At 37.8% G+C, this 25755-nt stretch overlaps 4 protein-coding genes across 11 annotated transcripts; 2 read left to right on the top strand and 2 right to left on the bottom strand.

Annotated features, from left to right (window-relative positions):
* The first annotated feature begins 316 nt into the window (after nt 1-316).
* On the top strand, nt 317-10264 carry tmem186 (transmembrane protein 186). Of its 5 annotated transcripts, none has more exons than XM_058761724.1 (2): nt 317-470; nt 8901-9693. In XM_058761724.1, the coding sequence occupies exons 1-2, from the start codon at nt 465-467 to the stop codon at nt 9558-9560; spliced, it is 666 nt and encodes a 221-aa protein (XP_058617707.1). In that variant the 5' UTR covers nt 317-464; the 3' UTR covers nt 9561-9693. The 5 variants fall into 5 exon arrangements, with proteins under 5 accessions (XP_058617707.1, XP_058617711.1, XP_058617710.1 ...); XM_058761728.1 differs by lacking the exon at nt 317-470 and adding an exon at nt 6578-6706 and having other exon boundaries at nt 8901-10264; XM_058761727.1 differs by lacking the exon at nt 317-470 and adding an exon at nt 6648-6786 and having other exon boundaries at nt 8901-9698.
* On the bottom strand, nt 604-7133 carry gde1 (glycerophosphodiester phosphodiesterase 1). Its single transcript, XM_058761723.1, has 6 exons — nt 6548-7133; nt 4485-4660; nt 4278-4383; nt 4026-4118; nt 3714-3925; nt 604-1466 (listed from the first exon to the last, which is right to left on the bottom strand). Exons 1-6 carry the CDS (start codon nt 6812-6814, stop codon nt 1319-1321), a joined length of 1002 nt encoding a protein of 333 aa, XP_058617706.1. The 5' UTR covers nt 6815-7133; the 3' UTR covers nt 604-1318.
* Nucleotides 10265-11062: 798 nt separating the features above from the next.
* On the top strand, nt 11063-18605 carry LOC131530857 (uncharacterized). Its single transcript, XM_058761341.1, has 8 exons — nt 11063-11174; nt 11319-11363; nt 13096-13119; nt 13221-13409; nt 13511-13616; nt 13822-14276; nt 15803-16014; nt 16120-18605. The coding sequence occupies exons 2-8, from the start codon at nt 11342-11344 to the stop codon at nt 16852-16854; spliced, it is 1743 nt and encodes a 580-aa protein (XP_058617324.1). The 5' UTR covers nt 11063-11174; nt 11319-11341; the 3' UTR covers nt 16855-18605.
* A 96-nt stretch (nt 18606-18701) lies between these two features.
* On the bottom strand, nt 18702-21609 carry hmox2a (heme oxygenase 2a). 4 transcript variants are annotated; one of them, XM_058761344.1, is made up of 6 exons: nt 21491-21609; nt 21055-21184; nt 20534-20651; nt 19967-20458; nt 19344-19467; nt 18702-19238 (listed from the first exon to the last, which is right to left on the bottom strand). In XM_058761344.1, exons 2-6 carry the CDS (start codon nt 21126-21128, stop codon nt 19111-19113), a joined length of 936 nt encoding a protein of 311 aa, XP_058617327.1. In that variant the 5' UTR covers nt 21129-21184; nt 21491-21609; the 3' UTR covers nt 18702-19110. The 4 variants fall into 4 exon arrangements, with proteins under 4 accessions (XP_058617327.1, XP_058617326.1, XP_058617325.1 ...); XM_058761343.1 differs by having other exon boundaries at nt 21055-21158; nt 21491-21604; XM_058761342.1 differs by having other exon boundaries at nt 21055-21161; nt 21491-21604.
* Between the last annotated feature and the right edge of the window lie 4146 nt (nt 21610-25755).

Here is a 25755-nt window from a genome sequence, read left to right on the forward strand (position 1 = left end):
AGGTGTTATCATAAACGAACAATTGTTATTAAACAATTGCAACTAGCAACTTCATGCATGTGAGATGCGTAGACACCTTTGATTTCCTCTTTTTGTGTAATTTAGAAGGAAAATGTGTGCCTTTTTATTATTTACAGTCACAGTTCCTAAAAGTTAACAAATATAGCTAAATTTGTTGCTATATGTGCTTTTTGAAGAAAAAGTTGCTAGTGCGCTGCTCCGCGCACCACGTGGAAACCACGAGCTCTTGTGTAAAATGTAAACATCTGTTTCTTCATGTCCGCAAACATATTACACTGATTAAAGTGTGCAGTAAGACGAGCGCGCATTAAAGACCACGGGTTGCGTAAATGTGCGCAGCTGCGACGCGCTTCACGCACCACGTGGGAACCGGCCAGGCTTTACTTGGCACACATTAACAGTTTGTGTGGGTCAAACCATACGGCTAATCTCGTTAATCTTCAATGCAGGTACTGAAGTTACACCTTAACTCTTTAAACTAATATGATTGAATATAACAAGAAAAAAAACGTCTGAGGCGATTGTTACACAACTGTGGTACAACAAACAGTCCTTGAAATGCAACACCCGGGACAAAATGGCTGTTAGTTAAGAATTTAATAGTTTTTTTAAGTATTACCACCAGAGAAAACATTAACATGCCACTTTTTGAAGTAATCCTGAATTAGTATTTATGTATCCAACGTAAGGTTGGCGTTTGATAGCTGCCTGGGATCTTACCTCAGATCAAGACCTATTGCTTGTACATTTCTTGACCCCTCTTAAAGTAGGTGTAACTACAGAATGTTGTTTTACATGTGACCTGTTCATTAGCTATCAATACCAGACTTTTAAACATGAAAGAGCAAGGAATAAACAACTAATTTCATGAATGAAAGAAAAACTGTACATTAGCCTAAATAGTTTGTAGCTAAGCAATTTTTCCAGTGCTCTGTTTCTGCAGAAGTAGCAGTAAAAAAGTAGCAGGTTTACTGAATAAATTCCCCTTACTTTCCTCAAAAATGTCTTTCTGCCATTAAAATGGAAATAAATTGATGGCATGATATCTATATTGTCAAATTGGCTCACCTGAGTGGGTGTGTACAGTACATTCGAACACTAATATTTACATCTCCCGTATTATAAATTTCGCACAATGAAAGCATCGTCTCCACAAAAGAAAGAATGTCTCTACAGCATGCTGCCTAAATCAGAGCAATTCATAACAGACACACAATTCAATATTTTGAGTGAAGCACAACAGTTTAGTTGCTTGAATTATAAAAGGCCTAAACCAGTGATTGTACAGTGTGGTGTTTCAGTAGTGAGGGTCACAGTCCTCTACGAGACTGTCGGTGATGTAGTTGATCTTCAGTAGTTGCTGGTAGTACTGCTTCTCCACAGCCGTGTTCACCGTCCAGCCCACCACCTCTACACCTCGGGCTGCCCAGTACTGCACATAGTCCCTATGGAAAAAACAGTGACCATTTTAAAGTACAATACATACTCCTATACTGTAGATGGCGCTGATGATCAGATCAGCTTTGAATGTTCTTATACTGATACATTATACTTGCTCTTGACTTTTTTTTGTCTCTTACAAAAATGCATTTATTGTATAGAGTGCTGCAGAAATGAGTTGTAAAACCCAGAAACGGATTAGCATTTTAGCACTTCCCGTTCCATTGTCCTGAAGTCAATGTTTTTTATTTATTTTTTATGGGGTTTTGGTTAAATGCCTGAATTAAGGTCTGTGGTGAAAACAAGCTCAAGCTATTTTTACGTTTTATTCAAACATAAAAAACATCAGTAAAACCCCACTTTTTTTTTTTTTTTTTTTAAAGCTTTTAGGCTTTTCTTAAAAATGGTGATTGCTAACAATGGCTAAATGAGACAACAGAGGGCGTCAAGGACATTAAATGTCATCACAGGTGTGCTCTTGTAAACTAACTCAAACGTGGTGACGTTGAAGTCATGTGACCATGGTGTAGTTCGTTTATAGCGTACATTCAGCCTTTTACTTCTGGTAAATGTAATTAGGCTTCATAAGTAAGAAAAGCTGTTTTCTTTTGTAAAAGTTTACATTTATTATGTGCAAAACGTGTAAGTATCATTAACTTTTGTTGGCCACTGAGCAAATTTTCTGCAGTAACCCAAAAGCCAATGGAAAAATCCTACTGGCTTTTTGTTTTCCTGGTTTTAGGGTTGGCCTACAAAATCATGTAATTCCTGCAGCACTCTATTTAAATAATATTTGACAAATTCTAACCGCACCAATAAGGTAATACCAGGAAAAACAAAATTAGAACGTTTACAGAAAACAAATGAGATTGGTACTTGTAAACTTGCCAAGACATTACATGCGTCCCAATTTGTGCACTTAAGCACTATGCCGTTTTTAGGCCCTGCTTACACTAGTGCATTTTGGTTTAAAACGGCGTTTTAAAATAAAAATGATCCTCGTCTACACTGGCGTTTTCACTGCGTTATAGAAACAATCTCCATACACGTTACACAACCAAAAACACATGTCACATGACCATTCATGCAGGTACAACCATGTTCAAATGCTCACAACGCTTGCCCCCCCTCCAGAGTCTTCTGATTGGTCCACTGTTTTTGTAATTGACAGTGATGAGCAGCGCTACATGTAAAAGTTGAAATTCTTTTAACGTCTTAAAAATGCGGCGTTCATGTGCAAGACGCTGCAAAAGACACAAAATGTGAGCACAGTGGTCTTACACAATCCATTTAGCGTAAATTTATTTACATAGAAAAAAAGTAGTTATGTTTCCATCCACCTATTTTTATGCGTATTTTGGGATATCGCATTAAAAAAAAAAAGGCTGGATGGAAACGCCAAGATGTGCATTAATTGTAAAAAATTATGCGCTCAACTAAGTAGGATAAATTTCTTATCCGATAAGAAAACATGCACATAAACTACAACGGAAACTCTTTTACAGAATAAATTCCTTAATGCTCATTAAAAAGACACGTGACTTTGCAATGGGACGGCATAAAACTGAACCAACCAAAGGACAGATCTCATTGCACAGCATCTGAAATGTTACTTTTGTTATTCTAAAATGCTTGAGCAAAGTTTAGTCAAAGTGCTTTGTTATAATTTACTCCCAGAACTGCGTTCCCAAACAGCAGGCTCTGAAAATAAGATAACATGACTGCGTTTCGTCTGCGCGTTCTGAAGCTTATCATTTATTGTATACACACAACTACAATTTCTCCTACTGCAGAAAATTTATTTTTTCTTCGTGATATTTAGCAAGTTAATCAGGTAGTGACGATTTTTTCTCTTCAACTCACTGGTTGGAAACGGTGCATTATTCGTACATTTTTTTATGCGATATTCCAATTTAGTTTAATTCGTAACTTTGCATGGAAACATAGCTAATGACAAAGTATCGCATTGGAATGGAAAAATGCGTTTTGTGTGAGCAGCCCCTTAGGGTTGTGTAGCAGTGGTCAAGGATAATAGTCAGTGCTTAAACACAACCACACAGTGGTCACTTTTAATACAACTCCCCATTTCAGCGGTTACATGCAGCAGTTGCTTTTCTGTAACTGACAGACATGCACAATTTATTTTAGGACCTGTGGTAGGTGTGTTAAACACCTTACAGTAATGTAATGCACATAATGACATGGCCTCACAATGATAATCTACAAATAGCAATAATGACATGTTGACGTACGGCGAGACGAAGTTCTTCTGCACCAGGAAGGCAGAAACTCCACACAGGTTCCACAGCAGGTGATGATGGGCCCAATCCAGGAGCACATCCAACACCTGCATCCAGTGGTGTTTCCACGCAGATGAGAACCGTGGCGTCCCATCGCCAAACCGACTCAGACTCCACGGCCGATGGGTCAATGCGGTCACCACATTAGGATCCGCCTGCCGCATCTGGAAAACATCAGCCAATACACCTTTATATTAGTGTAGAATTGTCAAAAAATGAGGAAATACAGATCACATCAAATGCAGTCGGGCTGGATTGAGTTACCCTATAGATGACTTTGGGCTCAAATGAGCAGACGATGCTTGTGTTGTAGAGCACTGGATACTTCCGGAATAATTCTTTCAGTGCTGCAGCTGCCTATGGACAACAGACACAAGAAAGCATTAACATGAACATTTCCTTATGCAAAAACCAATAAAGTTCTTGTTGAGCAGGAATCTGTGGATCAAGATTGTGGTGCACAGAAACAGTCCCACCAACAATGGACTCAAAGTAAGTTGCGACAGTTAATGGTACCTCATCTGGATGACCTTTGACGTCAAAGTAAATGGTCAACTGGCGCTTGATGCATTCCTCTACAGCCTCCTGCAGCGTTGGAACCTTCTCACCTCGGAAACGGTCACTGCTCGCAACCAACGAAAACATACCACCTGCTGTCTTTAACTGGGTCTTGCTTATTTATACTCTATGCATGAAACGAGGCTGTCTTTCTTCCCGTCTAACCTGAATCTGTGTTTGGCCGCTGCGTCCAATTTGCGCAGTTCAGAGAAGAGCATCTTGCTCAGTGGTCCCGACCCGTTTGTGGTTCGGTCCACGGTTTCATCGTGCATCAGTACGGGAACCCCATCAGCCGTGAACTCCAGGTCCAGCTCCACACCCGTGGCTCCATTCTCACTCGCCTTTCAGTTAGAAATGAGAGTCATTATAAGAGGAAGAAACCAGTGCTTGGTGTGAGATATACTACCACAAAACCAAAGCTAATGCAATGCTTTCACAATGTGCAAAAGGTACAAGAAATGAGCTTTTGAGGTTAAAGAACATGTGATGGTGATTTTTAAAAAAAGAAATGGAAGTAGACAATTTCAGTGTGCATTAAAAGAATATACATTAAATACTTAAATGGAGCAAATGGTTAGCCCCTCCGTTCATTGGCAAAGAGTCAACTCACAGTTATCGTTATCTTGGCTAATGGGCCATTCACACAGAACGCGTTTTTAAACGCAAGAGGCAAGTTAGGAATGGCAAAAAAAAAGGAATAATTAAAATGAATAAATAAAAAAAATAAAAAAACTGTAAAATCTAGATACACATTTACATTTTTTTTCACTTTCTTGAGCGCTGCCTTTTTAGCATCTCAGTTCAGCTCACAGAAATATTACATAAAATGTATATGTAAATGCAATACATTTTATAGAATTTATATAAATTAAACTGTGAATAATGTTAGAAAAAAAAGGCGTCTGCTAAATGAACACATGAAAATTTAGTTTTATAAACATTCTAAATATTGCACTCTAAATATGAAAATATTTGCATTGCAACACTCCTCAGCTTTCGGTTCATCTCGAGTCGGACATGTTTTAAAGAAATGATTCTCTGTTCAATCAGCCAGCAACAACAACAGTTGAAGAAGCTGAAAAGATCTGACTCAAAAGAAACGAGTAGCTCACGAATCGAACGCTGCTTCTGTCAGTGACGTGACGACTATCAAAAGTGGTTTCAGACTTCTTACAGAAATATAATATTCCTGTATCTGCTGAGGAATGTGCTATTGTTTTCAATGCCATTCCTTCTGGTGTCTCTTTTTCTGTTGCACAGTACTACATTTCCATGGCCGTGTACTTATTCTCTGGACTTAACTGAAAACAATGATTGGAAGTGTTTGTTTTTCTGTAGACCGACAAAAACAACAACAAAAAAACTGTAAAATCAGGGCTGACTTCCAGAGAGAGATAACAACAATTCCTTATGTAATACCATATTGGAATAATATTGTGGAGAATATACCTTGGGAGAAAGTATGGACCTTGCTTCATAAGTATCTGCTTACCAATAGAGTAAAAGAAATCACATTTAAACTGATTCACAAATGTTACCCAACTAAAGCCTTTCTTAGGAAATACAAGTCAGACATTGACGTGAATTGCAGTTTTTTTTTTTTTTTTTCATGTAGCTTAAGAATACTTCATTCGTGTGTTTAAGCAATCCACTTATACAGAACATTTTTTAATGTTTGTCCAATTTTATTTTGTAAGTGATTCCTCTCTTTTTGTTTTAAAGGTATTTATTATTATTATTAGACCACTTAAAAGAAGATACAGGAAAATATTACATAATTAATTTATGTTTCCTGTTCGCCAAATTTCATATAAACAAACAAAAATGTTCTGGCTCCAAACCTCTTTTTTCTTCAGAGTTGACTACATGCAAACTATCCAAAATTCTGTTCATCCGAAAGCAATGGAAACTGTATTTCTTTATTCATCCATTGTGTCTTCTTAAGATGTAAATGTATTACTTTGTTGTTGTTGTTGTTGTTTACCCTGGTTAGTTGCTTGTATTTTTTCTGTCTTTTTTCTTTTCCTTTGCTGTGTCTCTGTATGTAACATACTGTAAATAAAATTAAATTAAACCTATCAAGAGTGATGCTTTTATCGCTTTATGTGTGGTCTTTAAAAATAAGCATAAATTGATGAATTTCTAAATTAATACTGCCACGAGAAGAAGAAGGAAAAACATATTTAAGCACTAAAACATGAAACGGAAAGCAGCATAACGATGCTCACCGCCCGGATAGCAGCGATGGTGTTCTCGGGGGCGTCGTGTCCTCCACCGCGGTGCGCCACCGCAGACGCGCCGCTCGACGACGCTCCGGACGCGGGCCGAAGCACCTGTCTGGCCCGGCTGGAGGGGGCCTGCGGGAACCGGAACATCGCCAGAAAGAGGTAGAGAGAGGCCGTGAGCACCGTGGGCCAGACGGCGCTCCGGGTTCCCAGCAGAACCGCGACGAAGACGACAGAGAACAGCGTGAGCTCGTCTCCTAACTGAAGCATGATGAGAAAACAAGCCCGCGAGCGCTATTACTGCCAATAATCGATCGGTGATCAATACACGAGGAGCATCAGCTGTACTCTGCTCGGTCGATATAAGCGTCGTTGCTTTCGGATGATGTCCGCATCGCGAGTGTCATCGAGATGATTATACTGGAGAGTTCAGTCTCGAGTCATTCATTATCACAAACCTGCTCGCATTAATGAACTAGCATGAAAAATATGAATGACATCACGAATATATTGCGAAATTGCTCGCGTGACCAGTTTGACTGCTGGCCTCAGCACAATAAACTGCATTATCTGATATTAATGACAGCTTAAGTAAATGCATTCATATTGCGTGCCGATAACCATTCAAGCTGCTTGATAAACAAAGAGCGCGAGATCTCTATAATGTAATAACTATTATATTAGCGATGCCAATTGGTGGGAAAAAAAATAAATAAAAGTTCCTGTGTTTAAAATATTTTTGGTTAGGCCTGATATAAGTCAATTACACACATTATTTTTTATTTATTTTTTTTAAATTTCAAAACATTTTAAATTTAACAAGTTTATATTAAAGTATTTCATTGTAATAATAACTCGGAGACTTGTATTTTGAAGTGTCCAGCTTCACGGAAGCACTGCGCGATGCACTGCACTTGTCCGGATATGCTTGTCTGCATATATTGTTAATTTAAATACATTTTATTAACTTATTTTGGCCATTTGAGTTGCAAATACTGTTTATTCAATCTGAGTTCATACAAGGATTGTACCACATAAAAATCCCCGTGCGTAAAAGATAAGAAATATTATTATTATTATTATTATTATAAGGCAACTAAAATACAATAATTTATTATTTTATTTAATTTTACAATTGAAAACAGTTTTACATTTCAAAAGTATATAAATTATTTCATAATTTAAGTTATTTTATTGCGATAACCACACAAGGACCTTTTAGTTTGAAGTTCCTCTGACTGACTTTATATCCCGCTTCACAGAAGCACTGCACTGAACTTGTGTGGAGATGTAAGTGCTTTTAAAGCTGCATAAACTGTTGACAGCAATACATTTTATTGAATTATTTTGCTATCGTTGATGTATTTTCTTTCGCTGTCGAATATGTAAACACTTTAGCAAATATCCTCAATCTGAGTTCACATAAGGATTGCCCTTGACAGCCAGTAACGTTATCTTACTCTAATTATACCCACAGGATAAACGTGGTAAATGTATTTTTTAAGCAAGTGTGCTATATTATCTAGTAAATTTTAAGCGTTTGTCCTTTTAATAACTATTGTTACTAGTGATGATGGGAGAAACGAACCTTTTCGAAGCTTCGAATCAATTGAACCAAAATGATTCACTGTTTCGAAGCGGTCAAAATATCATATGCTATTGATATCTGCAGGTCAAAATTGTGTAAATGCAACAAAAACTCGGACTAAAACATGCTTAAAAACAGGTTTAGAAACCCATTGCAAATGTTTTATTTAAAGTATAATACATTAAATGCTATAAAAATAATAAAATACTATTAAATATGAAGTGTCTGTATATAATATGTGTTTTAAAAATGTTTTATATTAGTTTGTAGGGCTTGTTTTTGTTTGTTTGTTTCATGGAGAGCTTGTAAATAGAGGCCAGTAATACACTGTTTAACTACTACTCATCCTTTTAGGCCTGGTTTCACAGACAGGGTTTAAGTTAAGCCAGGATTAGGCAATAGTTCAATTAGGACATTTAAGTAGATTTTATGCCTTAGAAAAAAGAAAAAAAGCAATACTGGTGTGCATCTTGAGACAAAACAAAGGCACTGACATATTTTAAGATCAATGAGTGCAAGTTTCTTTTAGTTGAAACAGCTCATATTTACATTTTAGTCTGAGATTTGTGAACCCGGGGGTTAGTTATGCAAATGTATCATTAAGAAACTGATCCCAGCCTCGTTTACTGAAATCACGTGACTTCGGCATTTTGATACGTGCTCCGAACCTGTTTCGAAACAAATGATTCACAAAAGTTTTGAAGCTTCACGAAGCAGTGCTTCGAAAGCACCCATCACTAATTGTTTCCATGGTTACTGTCTCCTCAGATGATGTCAGCACGATTAATCCGCATCTCCCGTCTTCCTCTCTATGGGTGCCATCGTGCAGGACTGATTTCAAACTCTCATGTGCAATACAGCAGTGACCTGGCGCATGTGTGTCGGCGAATGCCCATTACATTCACACACACTGTACAGATCCAACCTGCGTCCTTCTGTTCTGACCTTGCCTCAAGGAACTTCAGTCCAATCTACACTTTTCCAGCTATTAAAGGCCTGCGGGCTCTTTCTAGACTCAAACTGATGCAGACGGGCATCACTGTCGTCTTACTGCCCACGGTGTATTTCCTCTATCTGCAGGGGCAGGCGTCAGTAATGCTGCTGAGTTACTCCACAGGCATCGCCGTGTTCGCCGGCCTCATGCTGTACTCCATAAGCCACTATGTCAGACGAGTGGTTGGCATGATGTATCTGGATTCAACGCAGACCGTCTTAAAGGTGTCGCACCTGACTTTTTGGGGTCACAGACGGGACATATACATGCCCGTGTCAGATGTCAAGACTCTGGGAGATTCAGGGGATACCAAAGGAGAGCCGATCCTGCGTTTAAAGCGCTACAGCTGTTCTGATACAATGTACTTCTCTACCAGACTGGGACGAGTGGTGGACAGAAATGCTTTTGAGAAAGTATTTGGGAGTTTATCATGAACTTACTTTCTCTTGTTTGTTTGTTTTTTTCATGTCATGCACTGTTAGATATTGTTTTGTAATTTAAGTGACAAATAAAGATGTTATATTAAAATTGTTATTTCACATAATTCATGGAAAATGTTAATAGAGTGGTCCAGAGATTATGTATTTTGATGTGTTTTTGTAGGCCAACCCAGAAGTTAGTATCACCCTGGTTCCCACACACACACACACACACATGTCTGGTTTGCTATCCTTGTGGGGACTCTCCATAGGCGTAATGGTTTTTATACTGTACAACCTGTATGTGCTATTGCCCCACACAAACCCTACCCCTAAACCTACCCCTTACAGGAAACTATGAGCATTTTTAGATTTTCAAAAAAATGCCATTTAGTATGTTTTTTAAGCTTTTTGAATTACGGGGACATAGGCAGTGTCCTCATAAACCACCTTCAAATTGTAATACCTCTGTCTTATCCATGTCATTATACAAATTTTGTCCCCGTAAACCACAAAAACCAGTACACACACACACACACAAACAAAACTAGTATTATTGGATTGCTGCAGAAAATAAGCTCTGTGGCCAATAAACGCTATCAGTTTCTTGTGATGATTTCAAATCCGTATTTAAGCTCAGAATGATCTCAAAGTAAAAAGAGGTGCTAAAGTATGATTTTGTGTTGGCTGTGCTTTAAAATTAAATGATTATAATCTTAATTCAAGTGAAGAAGGATTTTGAAAGTCTGACATTACTGTAAGGTTTACATGCTACTGCTACTGTAAGGTTTACATTTTTGAAAATGAAACATTTGTTAGAAATTTAGAAAAATAATCAAATGTAATCAGTTACTTCAATAAAGTAATTGAAATAGTTACACTACATTTTTAAACAGGGTAACTTGTAATCTATAAGCTTGTAACCTATTACATTTCCAAAGTAACCTTCCCAACACTGAATGATAATATTCACAAATTAACACAGTTACTTACTATACCACAGTTGCACCACCATTAAGCTTACGCAAATATACAATTTTGAAATTTTTTTCACAATGGGGCTGTGAAAGTGGACAAGTGAATAAATGAGCGTACTTGTTTGGCATTTAATGTCCCAGACAACCTCTGTAGTCCCAAGGTGTTAGCAGCTGCCTTCTTCAAGACACATAAATCCTTAAAAATTAAATAAGGCATTACTGGTGTATTTTATATCATGGAATAAAAACACAGACCTTTACCCTTTTTAGCTTTTAAGTAAGAGTATGCACATACAAGGTATTAGTATTTGAGACAACAACAACACATAATAAAAATAAGACGTGAATAAAATAGAATGGGAATAGAATAAAACATAAGTTTTAGGGATGTACTAGGATGTAGGGTGATAAATAACACACCATTTAACCAAAAACCCAGTCAGACTTGATATAATTGTGTAGATATGCGTGATTTATACTCCAGGACAGCAGGTGGCGCGATCGACATATTCAGTTGCTTAGCAACCCACAGAAAAACCACTGAACGCTTCCCTCACGAGTCACACATCGCACGCGAGCCAAACAAACACAACACAGTCTGGAGGTGAAATTAAAACTTCCGTTTTGTCTCTTGGAGCTTTAATACTTCAAGGTAAGCTAACATTTATTTAAATCTCAACTAACATGTAGATTTCACCCATTGTTGTACAGCGCGTGACTTGATTTAGTTTGTGTTTACCTAACGTTACAGTTCTTTCCTCTGATTGGACTTTATTTGTTTTGTTATCGTTGCTAGAATTATTCTACAGTCAGTGCATAATGGAAAACCTATGGGCTTATGGTGAGCGAAGCAACATGTGAAAAAGGTAGTTAATAGAGTCAACAAGGTGTTTGAATCTTTGGGGAAACGAGTTAATGCTCAGCCTGGAAGGAGGCCAACCGAAGATGGCGTTGAAGCAAGTGCTAGTGTTGCTAGTTTTGAGATCGATGCTTATAAAAGCGAGGAGGAGGTTTTTTCTAGTAATGATTTGGCAAGCTCTTTGTCAGGCTGGGCAGTTGCATTCCTTCCTTCCGAAAGATGGATGTTCTTTGCTCAATACAACAAATCAGTATGTGTAGGAAAAGTTATCAGGCGGCTGTTTGGGAATATTGAACTTCTTTGGTAAAACTTTTGAAAACCTGTCTTTTAAAGTTCCAGAAAGACATGTATTCAAGTTACAGCTAAATATAGATGGTCTACCTTTTGTTTAAAAGTTCTTCTCTTCAGATTGTGTGATTATAAGACCAGTTTTAATGGCTTTATTTTGTGGTGTAACTAAAGCAACTTCCCTTTCAGACTACCTACATGCTCTTGTAAGCGAGCTAAATAGCTTGAGAGAAGGATTTGTTATTTGTGGTAAAACTTTTTGGTTGCAGGTAACTTCAATTATATGTGACGCTTCTGCTAGAGCCGTTGTCAAATGCATTAAATCTCATACTAGCTATTCTGGATGTGACCGGTGTGTTCAGTCAGGCGTTTACATTAACCACCGCATTACTTTCCCTTACATTCATGCATTTCAATGGACTGGTGAGTCTTTTACGCAAGCTTGGATGAAGATCACCACTTTATTCACCTCTGGTCACCTCTAGTCGAAAACAATATGTGACCCTGGACCACAAAACCAGTCTTAAGTGTCAATTTTTCAGAAGTGAGATTTATACATCAGCTGAATAAATAAGCTTTGCATTGATGTGTGGTTTGTTATGATAGGACAATATTTGGCCGAGATACAACTATTTTAATATCTGGAATCTGAGGGTGCAAAAAAATCTAAATATTGAGAAAATCACCTTTAAAGTTGTCCAAATGAAGTTATTAGCAATGCATATTACTAATCAAAAATGAAGTGTTGATATTTATGGTAAGATATTTTCAAAATATCTTCATGGAACATGATCTTTACTTAATATCCTGATGATTTTTGGCATAAAATAAAAATTTATAATTTTGACGCATACAATGTATTTTTGGCTATTGCTACAAATATACCCCAGCGACTTAAGACTGGTTTTGTGGTCCAGGGTCACATATAGGCAATAGGGATGGTTAGTTTTAGGCTATGATTAGGCTATATGGATTTGTGGGCCTTTACAATGTTGTCTTTCTGGGCGTCAATTAAAAGCAATCTCTGAGAGATTAATTAATTTAAAAGATTTTGTCCCAGTTGAATTTGCCAGAAAACCAGACTAAAATGGAGAGCAACAGAATTTAGACAATGTCTTCTGTATAGCCTACTGGGCCAGTTGTCAGATGTTGTCTAGCTGAGCAAGTGTATAATAATTTCATGCTTTTATCTGCAGGAATTAGCATTTTAGCTAATCTGTCATTCTGTTTATCAATGAATGACTTTGCCAATGCATTGCTTGTCTCATTAGTTGAACATTTCAGTAAGTTGTGTGGTGTATACTATGGATTGATTCACCTTAGCTCTGATTTCACTTAGACCTAATATCTGGATTTCCTTTTGAAAATGACTTGCAGAAATTTCATTTAAAATTGTGTGTGTTTATTTTCTTTTGGAAATTTTGAGCTACTCTGGACACAATCTACACTAGTAAGTATGACATCTAAGAGTCACAATTGATTTCATGCATCTGCCTTTTTATTATCTTGTTTTAAAAATGTTGTTTATCCACATTTGTGTTTTGTTTGCAGCAATCATGTACCACATTGTCAGTTTTGTTGACACTGAAGAAGTGGAGGTTGTGCCTGCAATCTGGGTGAAGAGTGGTATGTGTTTATGGCCTCCATACAAGGGAGAAAGAGTTCAGAGGGCAGCCAAGTGTTTGGAGCAACCCCAGGTGTCTTGGTCTGCATATAAAGTAAAAATTATGTACACTGCAAGTATGTATAAATCCTTTCTGTACACATTGTTTAATTAAAAAGGTTAAATGGGACACAACTTTTTGGATTGTTCTGATTTTTTTTAATTCTGTCTTTCATAGATAATTATAGTGAAGCATGCCAGAAGCTACCTCTTGCAGAACAGCAGACCGATCTCCAGTCAGAGGCTGTGCATGACTCCCTGATGCCACCAAAACGCCAAATTAAGTAAGATTGTTTATATTATTGTAATTCTTTAACATAGACCTGTCTAACAGGTCCTTGTAACAATTGTGCAGTTTAAGAAATTAACATGCATATTTCCTTTTGAACTGCAAAAAGGGAATATTTCGATGAATAGTGTTTTCACATTAACATGCCACCCTCGCTTCATCAAATTTAGTAATCATTAAATTTCTCGCCTTCGCTAAAGACGAGACGGGTGCCTACTGGATGATTATGACACTGATGAGGAGGCTACCACACCCTTAAAAAACTATTTGCCACAAGCCCCTCAAATACAGCCACTATCCAAAAGGATTTGTTCAGCTTCTAATGAGCTACAACCAAGTCCTCTAGGACAAAGTCAAAATCAATCCCCAGTTGTGACACAGATTGCGGAAACTTCTAGACCATCCTTGTTGGGGATAAGTCCTGCCTCTGAGTGGCATGAAAATACTCTGCTGCCTCACCAGATTTCCCAGCAGCCGTCGGAAACAAGTAGTTCTGACAGAGCATCACAAGACATCACAGAACATAACAGTGAATTGACATGGCCACAGGACACGACTGTACAGTCTCCCGAGCAGCCGGCACAGTCACCGTGGCATCATGAAGCACCCAGACCCCAGAGAAAAAGCCTCTCAAGCTATGACCCATTCATAACCTGTAAGATTCATTTCTGTTTTCTAACATTTATTCACTGCTAGTGTAAATAGGGCTGGGTAAAAATATCAATTTCTCGATTTTAATCGATTCTCATTTTTGCAAAACGATATTGATATAAATCCCAAGAATCGATTAGTCTAACCTGTTTTCAGTTAATGAACGGAACACTGTAGCGCATCCCATCTAATAATTCACAATAAGCTTTGTTACGTTTGATATAAAACAGACAAAAAAGTCTCAGATTCCAAATTACGTCCATTTTTTTTATTATTATTATAGTATTCAAGCAATAAATGCCGTTTTGGCGCTGTTTAATGTGGAGCGACAGATCGCTGTAGCGCCTCAGTTCAAGGAAGAGGCAGCACTAAGCAAACGTGAACTGATCATCTCCTCCACATTAATACCAGTTTCACCACGAAATAAACATGAATAAACATCCAAAGGTGTGTTAAAAGAAAGAGTACAACTTACCGAAATTTGTATCCTGTCTCAATAAGTGTTTAAACCACGCAAATACGTCAATATAACAGCTTGTAACAATGTCACGTTACGTCACATTTACTTCAGAAGAAACGTATTCGGTGACCATTAACTCGTTAGTCAACTAGAAAAATGAAGTCTAGAGAGGAGCATTTTATAAATATATGCACGATACAACATTCATTATAATTTTTACTGTTCTTCAATCTTTAATGTATGTAGTATGAATAAATCCTTAAAGTTTTTATGACAGCCACTATTTAAATATATGTTTATGTTTTAAAACGGAGTGTCTATTTACACTAAGTGCAAATAGCCCACCTTGTTGGCAGAAGATAATTACACTAAAATGCAAGCTATAGTCTTTTTGATGCAATCTACTCGAGTTCGAATCCGCTTTTTGCCAAACTTTTTTTCTCCCTTTTCAAATCTCAAATCACATCGGAAAGGGATTTATTTTCAATGAAAATGAAAGAAATAATCAAAAAGTTGAAAATATAGTATCAGGTAGGGCAGGTGTAGGGAGGGCTTCATTGTCCCAATAAGGTGGCATCCATTTAACATGTTAATTTACACTCAATACATTATTATTCCTTACTGTTTTATAATGTACTACAATACTGAGGTGCAGATAACTGCCACTATTTGCAATAAGTGGCAGAAAATCCTTCTATTTTAACAGTGTAAATAGAATCTGTAGCTATTTGCACTTAATGTAAATAGCATATTGCTAAAACATACTGTTGTTTTCACTTGGTGTAAATACAGTCCATTGCTATTTGCACTTAATAGCATCTTTCGCTAAGAAAATATGCTATTTTTGTAAATAGTATCTAATTGCTATTTACACTTACTGCAAATAAATCTGGAAATCTGGCATGTACTGTACCTGATATATCCAAGATAATCCAAGATATCGATCGAATCGCAAGCTTGTGAATCAGAATCGAATTGTGAAATTTTTGTCAAAACCCAGCCCTAAGTGTAAGGCTCATTTCATAGCATGGGTAGTGTGGTAAACTTTGCAATTCCTGTGTTTGTTTCAGCACTTCTCCATGACATATTAACTAAACAAGAAATTCTTATGGAGCAGCAGAGGAAGATTATGAGGATGGTGCAAGATCTCAAAGCAAACAGTGTTTCTGAGATCACAGAGGCTAACCATTCAAGTACAAATCAATGTACAATTGAAGATTTGAGGTCATTAACTTCCCTGGAAAGTGATCTTCGATCTTGTCCGGAAACAATAGTAAAAGTGGTAGGTAAAAGTGTCTGTTACTCATCGATGCCTACGGTTATCTTACAAGTCTTATTGTAGTTACTGTTATAAATAAATGGTGTGTGTTTTTAATCTATTAAACAGGAAACATACAGTGGGAGCGGAGAAGATGAAATGGCATACAAGGAAGAAGAAATGTGTCCGGTACAAACAGGAAATCAACAGGCACCAAAGATGGGCAAACCCTGTGGTCCTACATGTGGAAAGAAATGTACGGAGAAGATCCCGCATGTTCGAAGAAAAGAAATATTTGACGCCTATAAGGACATGTCACACAGCGACAAATGGGCTTTTGTATTTCACTCAGTTACTCAATCACTGAAAACACGTTTCACGACAGGAGGTCCCAGCAGACGCAAAAAGACTTTTCAGTATCATCTAAATAACAGCCTCGGGCAACCTCAAGATGTTTGCAAAACCTTCTACCTAACCACACTGGGATACCACCCAAAAAACGACAGAGTGATTATCAGCGTGACAGGCAACGCATCTAGTGCCGTTCCTCCTCCAGACCGCAGAGGGCGACACCCACCTGCCAATAAAATAGATCTGTCGCCAATTTACGAACACATTGAATCGTTCAATCCAACTATCAATGACTGTAAATGTGAACACTCCGAAAGCAGACGATATTTACCAAGCAATGTAACTGTCATGATGATGTATAAAGACTTTAAAGGCAAAAGTCCAACTGCATGTTCTTATGAAACCTATAGGAAAGTCATAAAAGACATGAATATAGGTTTCAGGAAGTTGAGAGCAGAAGAGTGCAAAGAGTGTCTGGAACGCGATATTCACATTAAGACTGAGCATCTCTAAAGCAAACGGTAGCAAATAAACGCTGTGCCTGTTATCACACTGTGCTAAATTTAAAATAAGAGCATGATTCTATATAAGTCAGGATTTCACTCGACTTTATATATTAATTCTGCGGCAAAAGTTTTGGCTACTTTTTACGCCTCTATGACCCATACAGATGTTTAAGGCCCCGATATACTTCAAACGAAGTTCTTCTTCGTTCTTCAGTGTATTCATGTTGCTACTAACTTGTTTTTGTTGTTATATTGTTTTGGATGTTGTTCTCCTTTCTGACCTCTGTGGAAGGGGAAATTAACTGTAAAAAAATAAATAAAAATCATGTCAAAGAAGGTGGAGTTCCAGAACACACCCACCGATTGTGTAATTGGCACAGACCAATAGTAGCTCAAAGGTGTTTAAAAAAACAAAACAAACTCCCCCAGAAAGTTTCCTTTGGTGAAAGGTGACCAGACCCGTGCTACCTCTGAAGGACACGTTCGACACAGGATTTCTAAATTGCCTACAATAACCAGTTGTTGGTTGTTTGCGCTGCACCGATCCATCGTTGTATGATATCAAAGTACAGCGAGAGCGATTTGGAATCATGAACCCCTTTCACACTTCACGAAAATTGCCCGAGTGCCTACTGTGTGAACACAAACACAATTAATTCCGGGATCGATCCCGGGTTGGGGACCTAGTAACATTGCTGGGTTCAGTCCCGGAACGAGCTCTGTGAACAAAAGCCTGAACCAATGCCGTAAAGGGTGTGTCGTAGTGATGACGCACGATACTGCGACTCTTTTACCGGGTGTTTTGAAGGAAGATCAACGTTCACGTTGAAAAAATATGTGCAATCTCCGGAAAATCACTGGCAGTGTGAATGAACCACAATCAAACGATCCCGGGATAAATCACGGGACACATTATCCGTGTATTTTCTGGAATTTCTGTGTGAAAGAGGCCATGGCGCCATCTGCTCTGCTCTCTAGCTCTCGCGATACTTTGATGTCATACAACGATCGATCAGCGCAGCGCAAACAACCAACACCTGGTTATTTTAGGCAATTTAGAAATCCTGTGCCGAACGTGTCCCCGGGAAGTGGCATGTATTAAAAAAAACCTTAGTTTGGTGAGCTGTTTCGAACAAACTTCGTTTCGGCCTGATTTGGTTCGAAATTACATAATATCAGTTTGTTCTTTGATTCATTCGAAGTATATCAGGGCCCTTACTGTGTTAGAAAATAGATGAAAAATACAGTAAAGCAACTACTCAGTTTTTAAAAACAGCAAGATAATTAGATGAATTCACATTTACTTACCTGCACTCTCTCTATTTGTATATTGTTTACTTTGGATCACGTTTTGTTGGTGGTGTAGCAACTGCAGTTGTAGGCCGCCACAGATTTGTTTGTTTTGTTTGTTTTTTTTCTTTCCCTGAAGATGGGATTGGGAAGTGTTATAACAGTATCAGTTATCTAATCAGAAAAGAGCTAGTGATGGCGAAGCGAAGCTTTCAACACTATAGTATTGGAAAAAAGTTCATTACGCGAAGCTTTTCAACACTGTTTATGCTGTGGCCATCTAGTGGTCATAAAAATGAATAACACCTTACAACGAGCTGTGTTCCATTACAGCTGCTGGTTTCACATCTGGTTCTGCATACGATTCTTTGTTTTATTTTATTGTCTATAAATAATGGCCATTGTCAAAGTCGTTCATTTGTGTTGGTGTACTGCCACTAAAATAAGTCAAATAAATCAAATTCATAAATTAAATCCGTGATTTGTCTATTTTAACTTTGCCTTAGACTTATTTCATGTGCAAAGTTCATTTGAGCTTAATATATAAACATGGACATACAAATCTGAAGAGACAGCACTCTTACGATTTATTCACTGCACCACAGTAATGTACCTGAATATACCTTATCTAATATATGTGTATTACAATGTGCAATCACAAATGGTCAGAGATACAGTTCTTGCATTAATAGTTTCGTTTTAAGCAGCACCAATGTCTTCTAGCATGCTCTTAAAAGGGTGCTTACACTCTTGACTGAGATTGAAAAGAGGATAAAGAATGTCACATCTCCTTTAAAAGCATTGTATTTAATACAGATACGTGGCATGGATTAAAAGTCCAGTCAGTGACTTTACATATTTATATGATCGGCAGCAATATTTTCACAAAGTGGCCCAGTGAGCGAAAGATTTCCACTTTGAAGCCCAGCTGTTTCCGTTTTAATTTCTGATTGGCTGACTCAGGTAAAGGTGATCACATGAGGTACCAAGCAGCCAATCCAGCGACAGCAGCGACCCATGTGGCCAGAATCACCTGTACTGTGGACTGTCGAAGCAGCATCCTGGCAAAATTACATGCATATGTTGTGTTTCCACTCACCGCTAGACAGAAAATGAGGGAAGCAGTTGAGTAAAAACAACAAAACATTTTAAATTTACATAATATAAAACTACATATAAAAAAATACAGTGTCACTAACAACTCACCCATCTTGGCTGCATAGTAAGGGCATTTACTGATGTCTCCACCCATGTCCCCATGTGCATTAAAGCCAATGTCTTGCACTTCTTCTTTTATATCTTTCCCAATCTCCTGCAACTCTGTGAATACCTGATGAAGTACAACAATTACTATTAACACATTGTTTAAATGCACATAAGTGTACTTAATAATTCGCCCAAAAATGAGAATTCACTGAAAAAGTACTTACCCTCAGGCCATCTAAGATGTAGATGAGAATGTTTTAATTCATTAGAACAGATATGGGTAAATTTAGCATTACATCACTTGCTCAGCAATGGATGCTCTGCAGTGAATGGGTGCCGTCAGAATGAGTCCAAACAGCTGATAAAAATGTCACAATCCACACCACTCCAACTCATCAGTTAACTTCTTGAGAAGTTCTGACGGCACCCATTCACTGCAGAGCATCCATTGGTGAACAAGTGATGTAATGCTAAAATCTCCAAATCTGTTAGGATTAAGAAACAAACTATATCTTGGATGGCCTGATGGTGAGTACATTTTCCGTAATTTTTCATTAACAGGTGAATTGTTCCTTTAAAAGATCTGGATCAAAAAAGGAAGCCATATTTAATAATTCTCTTACATCCAAATTATATTTAAATGCCAGGTTGGCTTCGTCTAGCAGCTTCTCTTTGGTCTCCGCATCCACTTCAAGCTCATTCATCCGGCTGCGGTACAGCCTCTTGAAGGCTGTGGGGTTGTGGATGCCTTCAAAATGGTAGAAGTTCAGTCCCTCACCAGCAGGGGGCAGTTTTAGAGCCCGCTGAGCCACTTTCTTCAGAATCTGCCCTCCTGACAGGTCACCCATGTAGCGGGTCCAAGCGTGTGCGACCAAACGAACCGGATCCTCACATCCCACCTCATGAATGCGGTCCACGTAAGGCCGCGTGGCTGCTGAGCAGGAGATCTTGCTCTCCCAGTCTTCACCGTAGAGATACTCCAGATCTTTGGCCAAGGCGTCTCGTCGGTGAAGCTCAGAGGGGAAATATAGTGGGGCAAACATGGGGTGGTCCTTGTTCTTCTCGATCTCTTCCTCAATGGCAGAATAAACGTAGTACAGGGCAACTGTGCCAAGCTGGGGGGCAAAATAGCAACAGAATGGAGGTCAAAACAAGTTCGGCTCTTTTATCAAACTCTACAAAAGATTCACCTTAAAAAGCTCTCGTTTGATTCGGCCCCTCAGGAAGTCCTTGACAAATGGTGAGTTCTCTGCTTTGTCGTGAGACTCCTTGGTTCCAGCCGCCAACACTTCTGACAGGTCATCAGGACTGAAAAAGAGATTTTTAAAGATAAAAATTGTTTGTTCTATACTGCCACCTACTGGCTTGGAGGTAGAGCCACTTAATTGCCAAAGAGTTTTTAATGCCATTGTAGAAATACAATAGTCATTTTGTGTATGATGCCTAGTGTTTTAAAATCTGTTCAGATTTTTAAAGTGGTATGGTGCAGTGCAGCCTTAAATAATGCTTGTATTTCATTTTGAACAGATTTTTCATCCCGTGTGAGTAAATATACTTTTTTTTTTTTTTTTTTTGTCAAAGTACTATTCATTTCTTTAGGTGAAAAACTTTTTAATGTGGATACACTTCAAGTCAGGACAAGGCCAATGCGGATGCATTCTTAATAGCTTAATATACATAAATTTTATTTATTAATAACGCTGAAATGTACCTGAGAATATCATCGTCGCTCTCAGTGAGGATGTTTTCTCCTCCGTTAGACACTGCTGAATCTGCAGCCATCATGAACTGCCTGTGTTTATGTCTGGTTCTCCTCTGCTTGATAAATAAAGGCAAGTAGTCTACAAACAATGAAACTGTAACCAGTTACAACCAACCAAGGCCAAATATATTTAGCCACTGTCATGGCAATGGTGATAAAGCATAATCATCATGTCATGTAGTGTCAGTCTTCATTGCGCAACTCGTATCAATTGTAACATTAGTCATGACTCATGAGCGTCCGACAACAACTCGCGTGACATTGACTTATTATGACAGTCGGCATGTAAGTTTATGTAGCTAATTATATTAATTTGTATGCAGTACGTACCGATAGGATTTCGAGTTTTTCAACTATTTAAAACAGGACCGCTTTTATGTTTTACCTGGTCTGCAGTGTTTACGGTCGGCAGTCTGCTGCAGTTCACATCACGTTGTGTAAGTGTTTACAGAACTAGACCCGCCTCCAAACAGGAAGTAGAATGTCATGTAACCTTGATAGCTCCCCACATGGTGGATTCAAATGTAATTCTATACATAGGGAATAGTGAACGAGTGAACGAGTAAGCGATTTCGGACACAGCATTAAACCTCATGTATATATATGTATATATATATATATATATATATATATATATATATATATATATACACACTCAATAATCGTGTATATATATATATATATATTTATATATATTTTTTTTTTTTTGCTTATAAATACGTTATTTGTTCTTTTAATTGAAAGCTGGTGTGACAACTAGATCTGTATTATATCTGTGTTATAAATCAGTGCGATTAAGTTTTATGTTCACAAAAAAAAAACAATAATCACAAAAGTCAAATATATGGTAAATACTATAGTGTTTTTGAACCATACTATAGTAAAGTACTTGAATTAATTTGTTGTGGTAATTCATAGTTGCTGTGGTAATATAAGAACTATAGTAAAATTACTTTACACTAACTTTTCTACAACTACAGGGTATATTATAGCCTACTACAATACACTACAGTTTACTGTAGTAAAAACTAAAGTATAGGCTACTACAGTATTTATTACAGTTTATCAGTTCACTACAGTTAATACTGCAGTATGTGTAGCATTCATTAACAAAGTGGTGTAAATAATATACAGTATAATACACTTTACTATAGTATGGTTTAAAAACACTATAGTATTTACTATAAATGACTACAGTATTTTTTCATGTGGGTAATGATATAATGCAATATAGTATGAGTCTTCTTTAGCTCAAACGGTATGGTTTGAATAAACGTGTCTGCTAAATGCATAAAAGTTAAAAGAAATGAATAAATAGTTGTTAATGTAATATAATATAATATAATATAGCCTAAAGTGTTTAATTTTGACCTATAGGTGCGATTTCCCTTTTCACCAATAGATGTCAGTGAAAACTAGATAATATCTGAAATCAAGCAGCGGGCGCTGAAACAGGTGAAAACAAAAATATCTGTTAAGTAGACATGCCCTGCGTCCCAATGTGCATACTATCCACACTATCTGCCCTAAATAGTATTGAAAATTGCTAACATCATATAGAATTTAGGATGGATAGTATGCACATTGGGACGCAGGCGGTGAGTTTTGCTCTGGCAAGCAACACTGACATTTTCTTAAAAAATGTAAAAATCCTTTCCTTTTTATTTTGGCTAAGGCAAAAATACCACTTTTGACCACAAATCCTTAATAAAACAGTATCTGCTGTAAAAACTTCTCAGAACGCACAAAGGCCCATATAATTATGATCTTAATGGTTCTCGCATAAACCCAATATATTTTTATAAAACTGAAAAAGCTTCCACTCTTGCATAACATTCAATCGGATGGAGGAAGCACATATGCCAGACTCATTTGTCATCTCTTATCAGCATATAGGCCTACTACATCACCAGGAAGCCATATTTTCACCAAGCGTATAGTGATCTGTAGTACTTCCCTCTATTTATGGAGAATGTCAATGTGTTCTTAGTAATATGGGAGCAGCTTGCCATGTGTTTGATTGAGCATGTGTGACCTGCACATAAGGATACAATACCATTATAATACACCTTAGATCGGACCACCAGACAAGCCGCTCCACTTAAACAAAGGAACAAAGACGTTTTCCCTCTACAAAACGTCCGAGTATTGAAAAGACCTTTGGCACCTTCATAGCTCTTTTATGTCTTGAAGTGCTCCCGAAGCCCAATTTGACTTCTTTATTTTGTGCTCCCCATGATGACCGCCCACCTCTGTGTTTATTAGGGAAGAGCTTCCTAAGATCAACAATATTGCTTTGGCCTTGACTTCACCACTGTGCTATTTCATATTCAAGGCGAGTTCCTTTGTTTATGTGCATATTTCGGACTCCAGAGTGATTATCACCGGGGGCTCAATTCCTGGACACGTATCACAGGAGTATACTTTAAGTTGATAATAGTGGCGGTGACATCATTCTGATCAATTGTTAGTCCACAGTTGAGTCGTCGAGGCTCAAATTTGTCATCCAGATATTTTGCCCTCACATTGTTTTGTAGCTTGAATATTTTTGGCACTGCAATTTTGAGTCCCATTTTATGAAAGGAGAACCTTCCTGTCTATTAGGATTTCCCCTTGTTTAAGTAAAATAGTCAACAAGGGTGTAACAAACCTGTGGAGCGTTTACTAGAAAAACAGGCTGAATCTATTACAAGAGCTGTTGAAAAAAGCAGCCGTTTTAGGTAAGTTAAGCAGATTTGGACGTTCTACCGGTCTGCTCAAGCTGATGTTCATCTGATTTTGGCCGCATTTACATGAGGTTCTTGAGAGCCAATTTCAATTATTTTCCTCCCATGTGGCACAGATCAGATATGACCCACCAACGTGTAAGCAGGAAGAAAGCAAGTGGATTCAGATATTCTCTGATTGGTTTCAGCCCTAATCCATATGTGGAAATAAATCAGCTATGAAATGGATATGTGCATCAGATATTGTCTTTTCCACGGTAGCATATTCCTATGGAACTGGGCTGTTATACACTGCTGCCGTGGGTTGTTGTTTAGTTTGCAGGTTAAAACGATCTCCTCCTCCCCCTGGAATGTGATTTTGAGGAAGAAAAAAACACAGCTGGGCTAGTTTTAGAATAGTTTTGATTATCTGTTGGGCTGATTTTGTTTTGCAGACATGGCAACCCTTTTTCCGGGTCTGTATGTCTACCTTGGGTTGTTCCGCCATTGTGTACATGCAGATGTTAGACATGGGTCACATTTAAAAGATGTAAGCTAGTCAAAAAATCGGATATAGTCAATATCAAGGGCATCAAGACCTGCAGTGTAAATGTGGCCTTAGTTGGCCAAACCAGCTGACAAGTGTCCCTAACTCCTCTACAACCAGAAAACTACCTTAGGATGGTTTCAAATAAGAAACAGAGAATAAATGTGAATATTTTAGTAGGGCCTATACATCATGAATGGGTAATTAATTACAACTGTGAAATTAATATAATTTTACTAAATAAAAACGCTTTTTTTAGAAAGCATGTATTAGTTCTTCTCTGGTGTTAATTAGCTATTTAATCAATCGATTATGCTGTGGAAATTATGCATGTCATTGCTTACGCTACATAGCTTGGTAATGATGACTAATGCAAGAACTGTAATGACAAATAAACACACCTGGTCATTTGTCTCTTCATTTATAAGTTTATACAACAGTGTAATTCAAGTCTGTAGCCAGTCAGTGTTTCTGTAGTGCATTAAAGCCGTTTTAAACATGTCTTTGATAATATGGCATTTTAATATAATATGATGCATTATATTCAATATGACACATCATATTGAATATAATATGATGCACAACATTTGGTGCGTCTTCCGGAGCATGAGTACAACGTCAGGTTATTCCTTCCATCCTTCCGTAGTCTATCTGCCTGACTTTGTTGTTATATGTATTCTAAGGAGCCATGTGTGGTGCAGAATTGAAAGATTTATAATTATTATAAAGTTAACTTTGGGTCTACCCTTAAGAGATTTTTGTAATTTTCATTAGATGTCAGAGGGATTTGCCACCTGTTTTGTTGTCCAAACCTTTAGAATATAAGCTACATTGTAAACAGGCCACATTATTTTGAGTACCTTCATTCAGGTTTGCAGGATGACTTCTCAATGTTAGTGGTTTGTTCAAATCCGTAAGTATTACCAGTAAGTAACACCTCCAAATAGGTGATACTGCATAAAATATGGTTTACAGTAGTGCCTTTAGTGCAGCATTGATTTAGCACAGCAGAGTCTGAACGAGTCTCTGTAACAGTAAATCCAGCGAGTTCTTCTCCTCCAGACGTCCAAGGGAAGAGTCTCTGGGTCACCTGCACCATGAATCACATGTTGACGGGAGCCTGCTGTGTCTCTCTGCTGGACTATAATTAGAAACATGCCTCGCGCTGCGCAGAGGAAACAGTTTGGATAACAAAGAAAGGAAAGTGTTTGCATCAGGCCGGCATGTACCGTGATTGCAGCTTGGCATTTCTTCTCGGACGTCCCCCGTTCCCTCATTACCACACACAGGTGAGGGGCAAAGAGCGGAGGCCTCGAGGGGCACACAAACTCCAGCTCCTCGTTGACTAATGATGAATAATCCATGACTGAATCACGCAAACAAGACTTATGCACCAAG

Source organism: Onychostoma macrolepis, chromosome 22 (assembly GCF_012432095.1).
Source record: "Onychostoma macrolepis isolate SWU-2019 chromosome 22, ASM1243209v1, whole genome shotgun sequence".
Lineage (NCBI taxonomy): Eukaryota > Metazoa > Chordata > Actinopteri > Cypriniformes > Cyprinidae > Onychostoma > Onychostoma macrolepis.

What these genes read in the sequence shown, in the direction of transcription:
- gde1 (XM_058761723.1), bottom strand. Translation starts at nt 6,814, where the DNA reads ATGCTTCAGTTAGGAGACGAGCTCACGCTGTTCTCTGTCGTCTTCGTC. An exon ending in TCAAAGGTCATCCAGATGAG is followed by an intron (nt 4,119 to 4,277) that starts GTACCATTAACT and finishes TGTTGTCCATAG; the next exon opens with GCAGCTGCAGCACTGAAAGA. An exon ending in CAGAAGAACTTCGTCTCGCC is followed by an intron (nt 1,467 to 3,713) that starts GTACGTCAACAT and finishes TTTTTTCCATAG; the next exon opens with GGACTATGTGCAGTACTGGG.
- LOC131530857 (XM_058761341.1), top strand. Translation starts at nt 11,342, where the DNA reads ATGGAAAACCTATGGGCTTATG. An exon ending in TCTGGACACAATCTACACTA is followed by an intron (nt 13,120 to 13,220) that starts GTAAGTATGACA and finishes TTTTGTTTGCAG; the next exon opens with CAATCATGTACCACATTGTC. An exon ending in AAAAATTATGTACACTGCAA is followed by an intron (nt 13,410 to 13,510) that starts GTATGTATAAAT and finishes TGTCTTTCATAG; the next exon opens with ATAATTATAGTGAAGCATGC.
- hmox2a (XM_058761344.1), bottom strand. Translation starts at nt 21,128, where the DNA reads ATGATGGCTGCAGATTCAGCAGTGTCTAACGGAGGAGAAAACATCCTC. An exon ending in TCAAACGAGAGCTTTTTAAG is followed by an intron (nt 20,459 to 20,533) that starts GTGAATCTTTTG and finishes TTTGCCCCCCAG; the next exon opens with CTTGGCACAGTTGCCCTGTA. An exon ending in TTACTATGCAGCCAAGATGG is followed by an intron (nt 19,239 to 19,343) that starts GTGAGTTGTTAG and finishes TTTTCTGTCTAG; the next exon opens with CGGTGAGTGGAAACACAACA.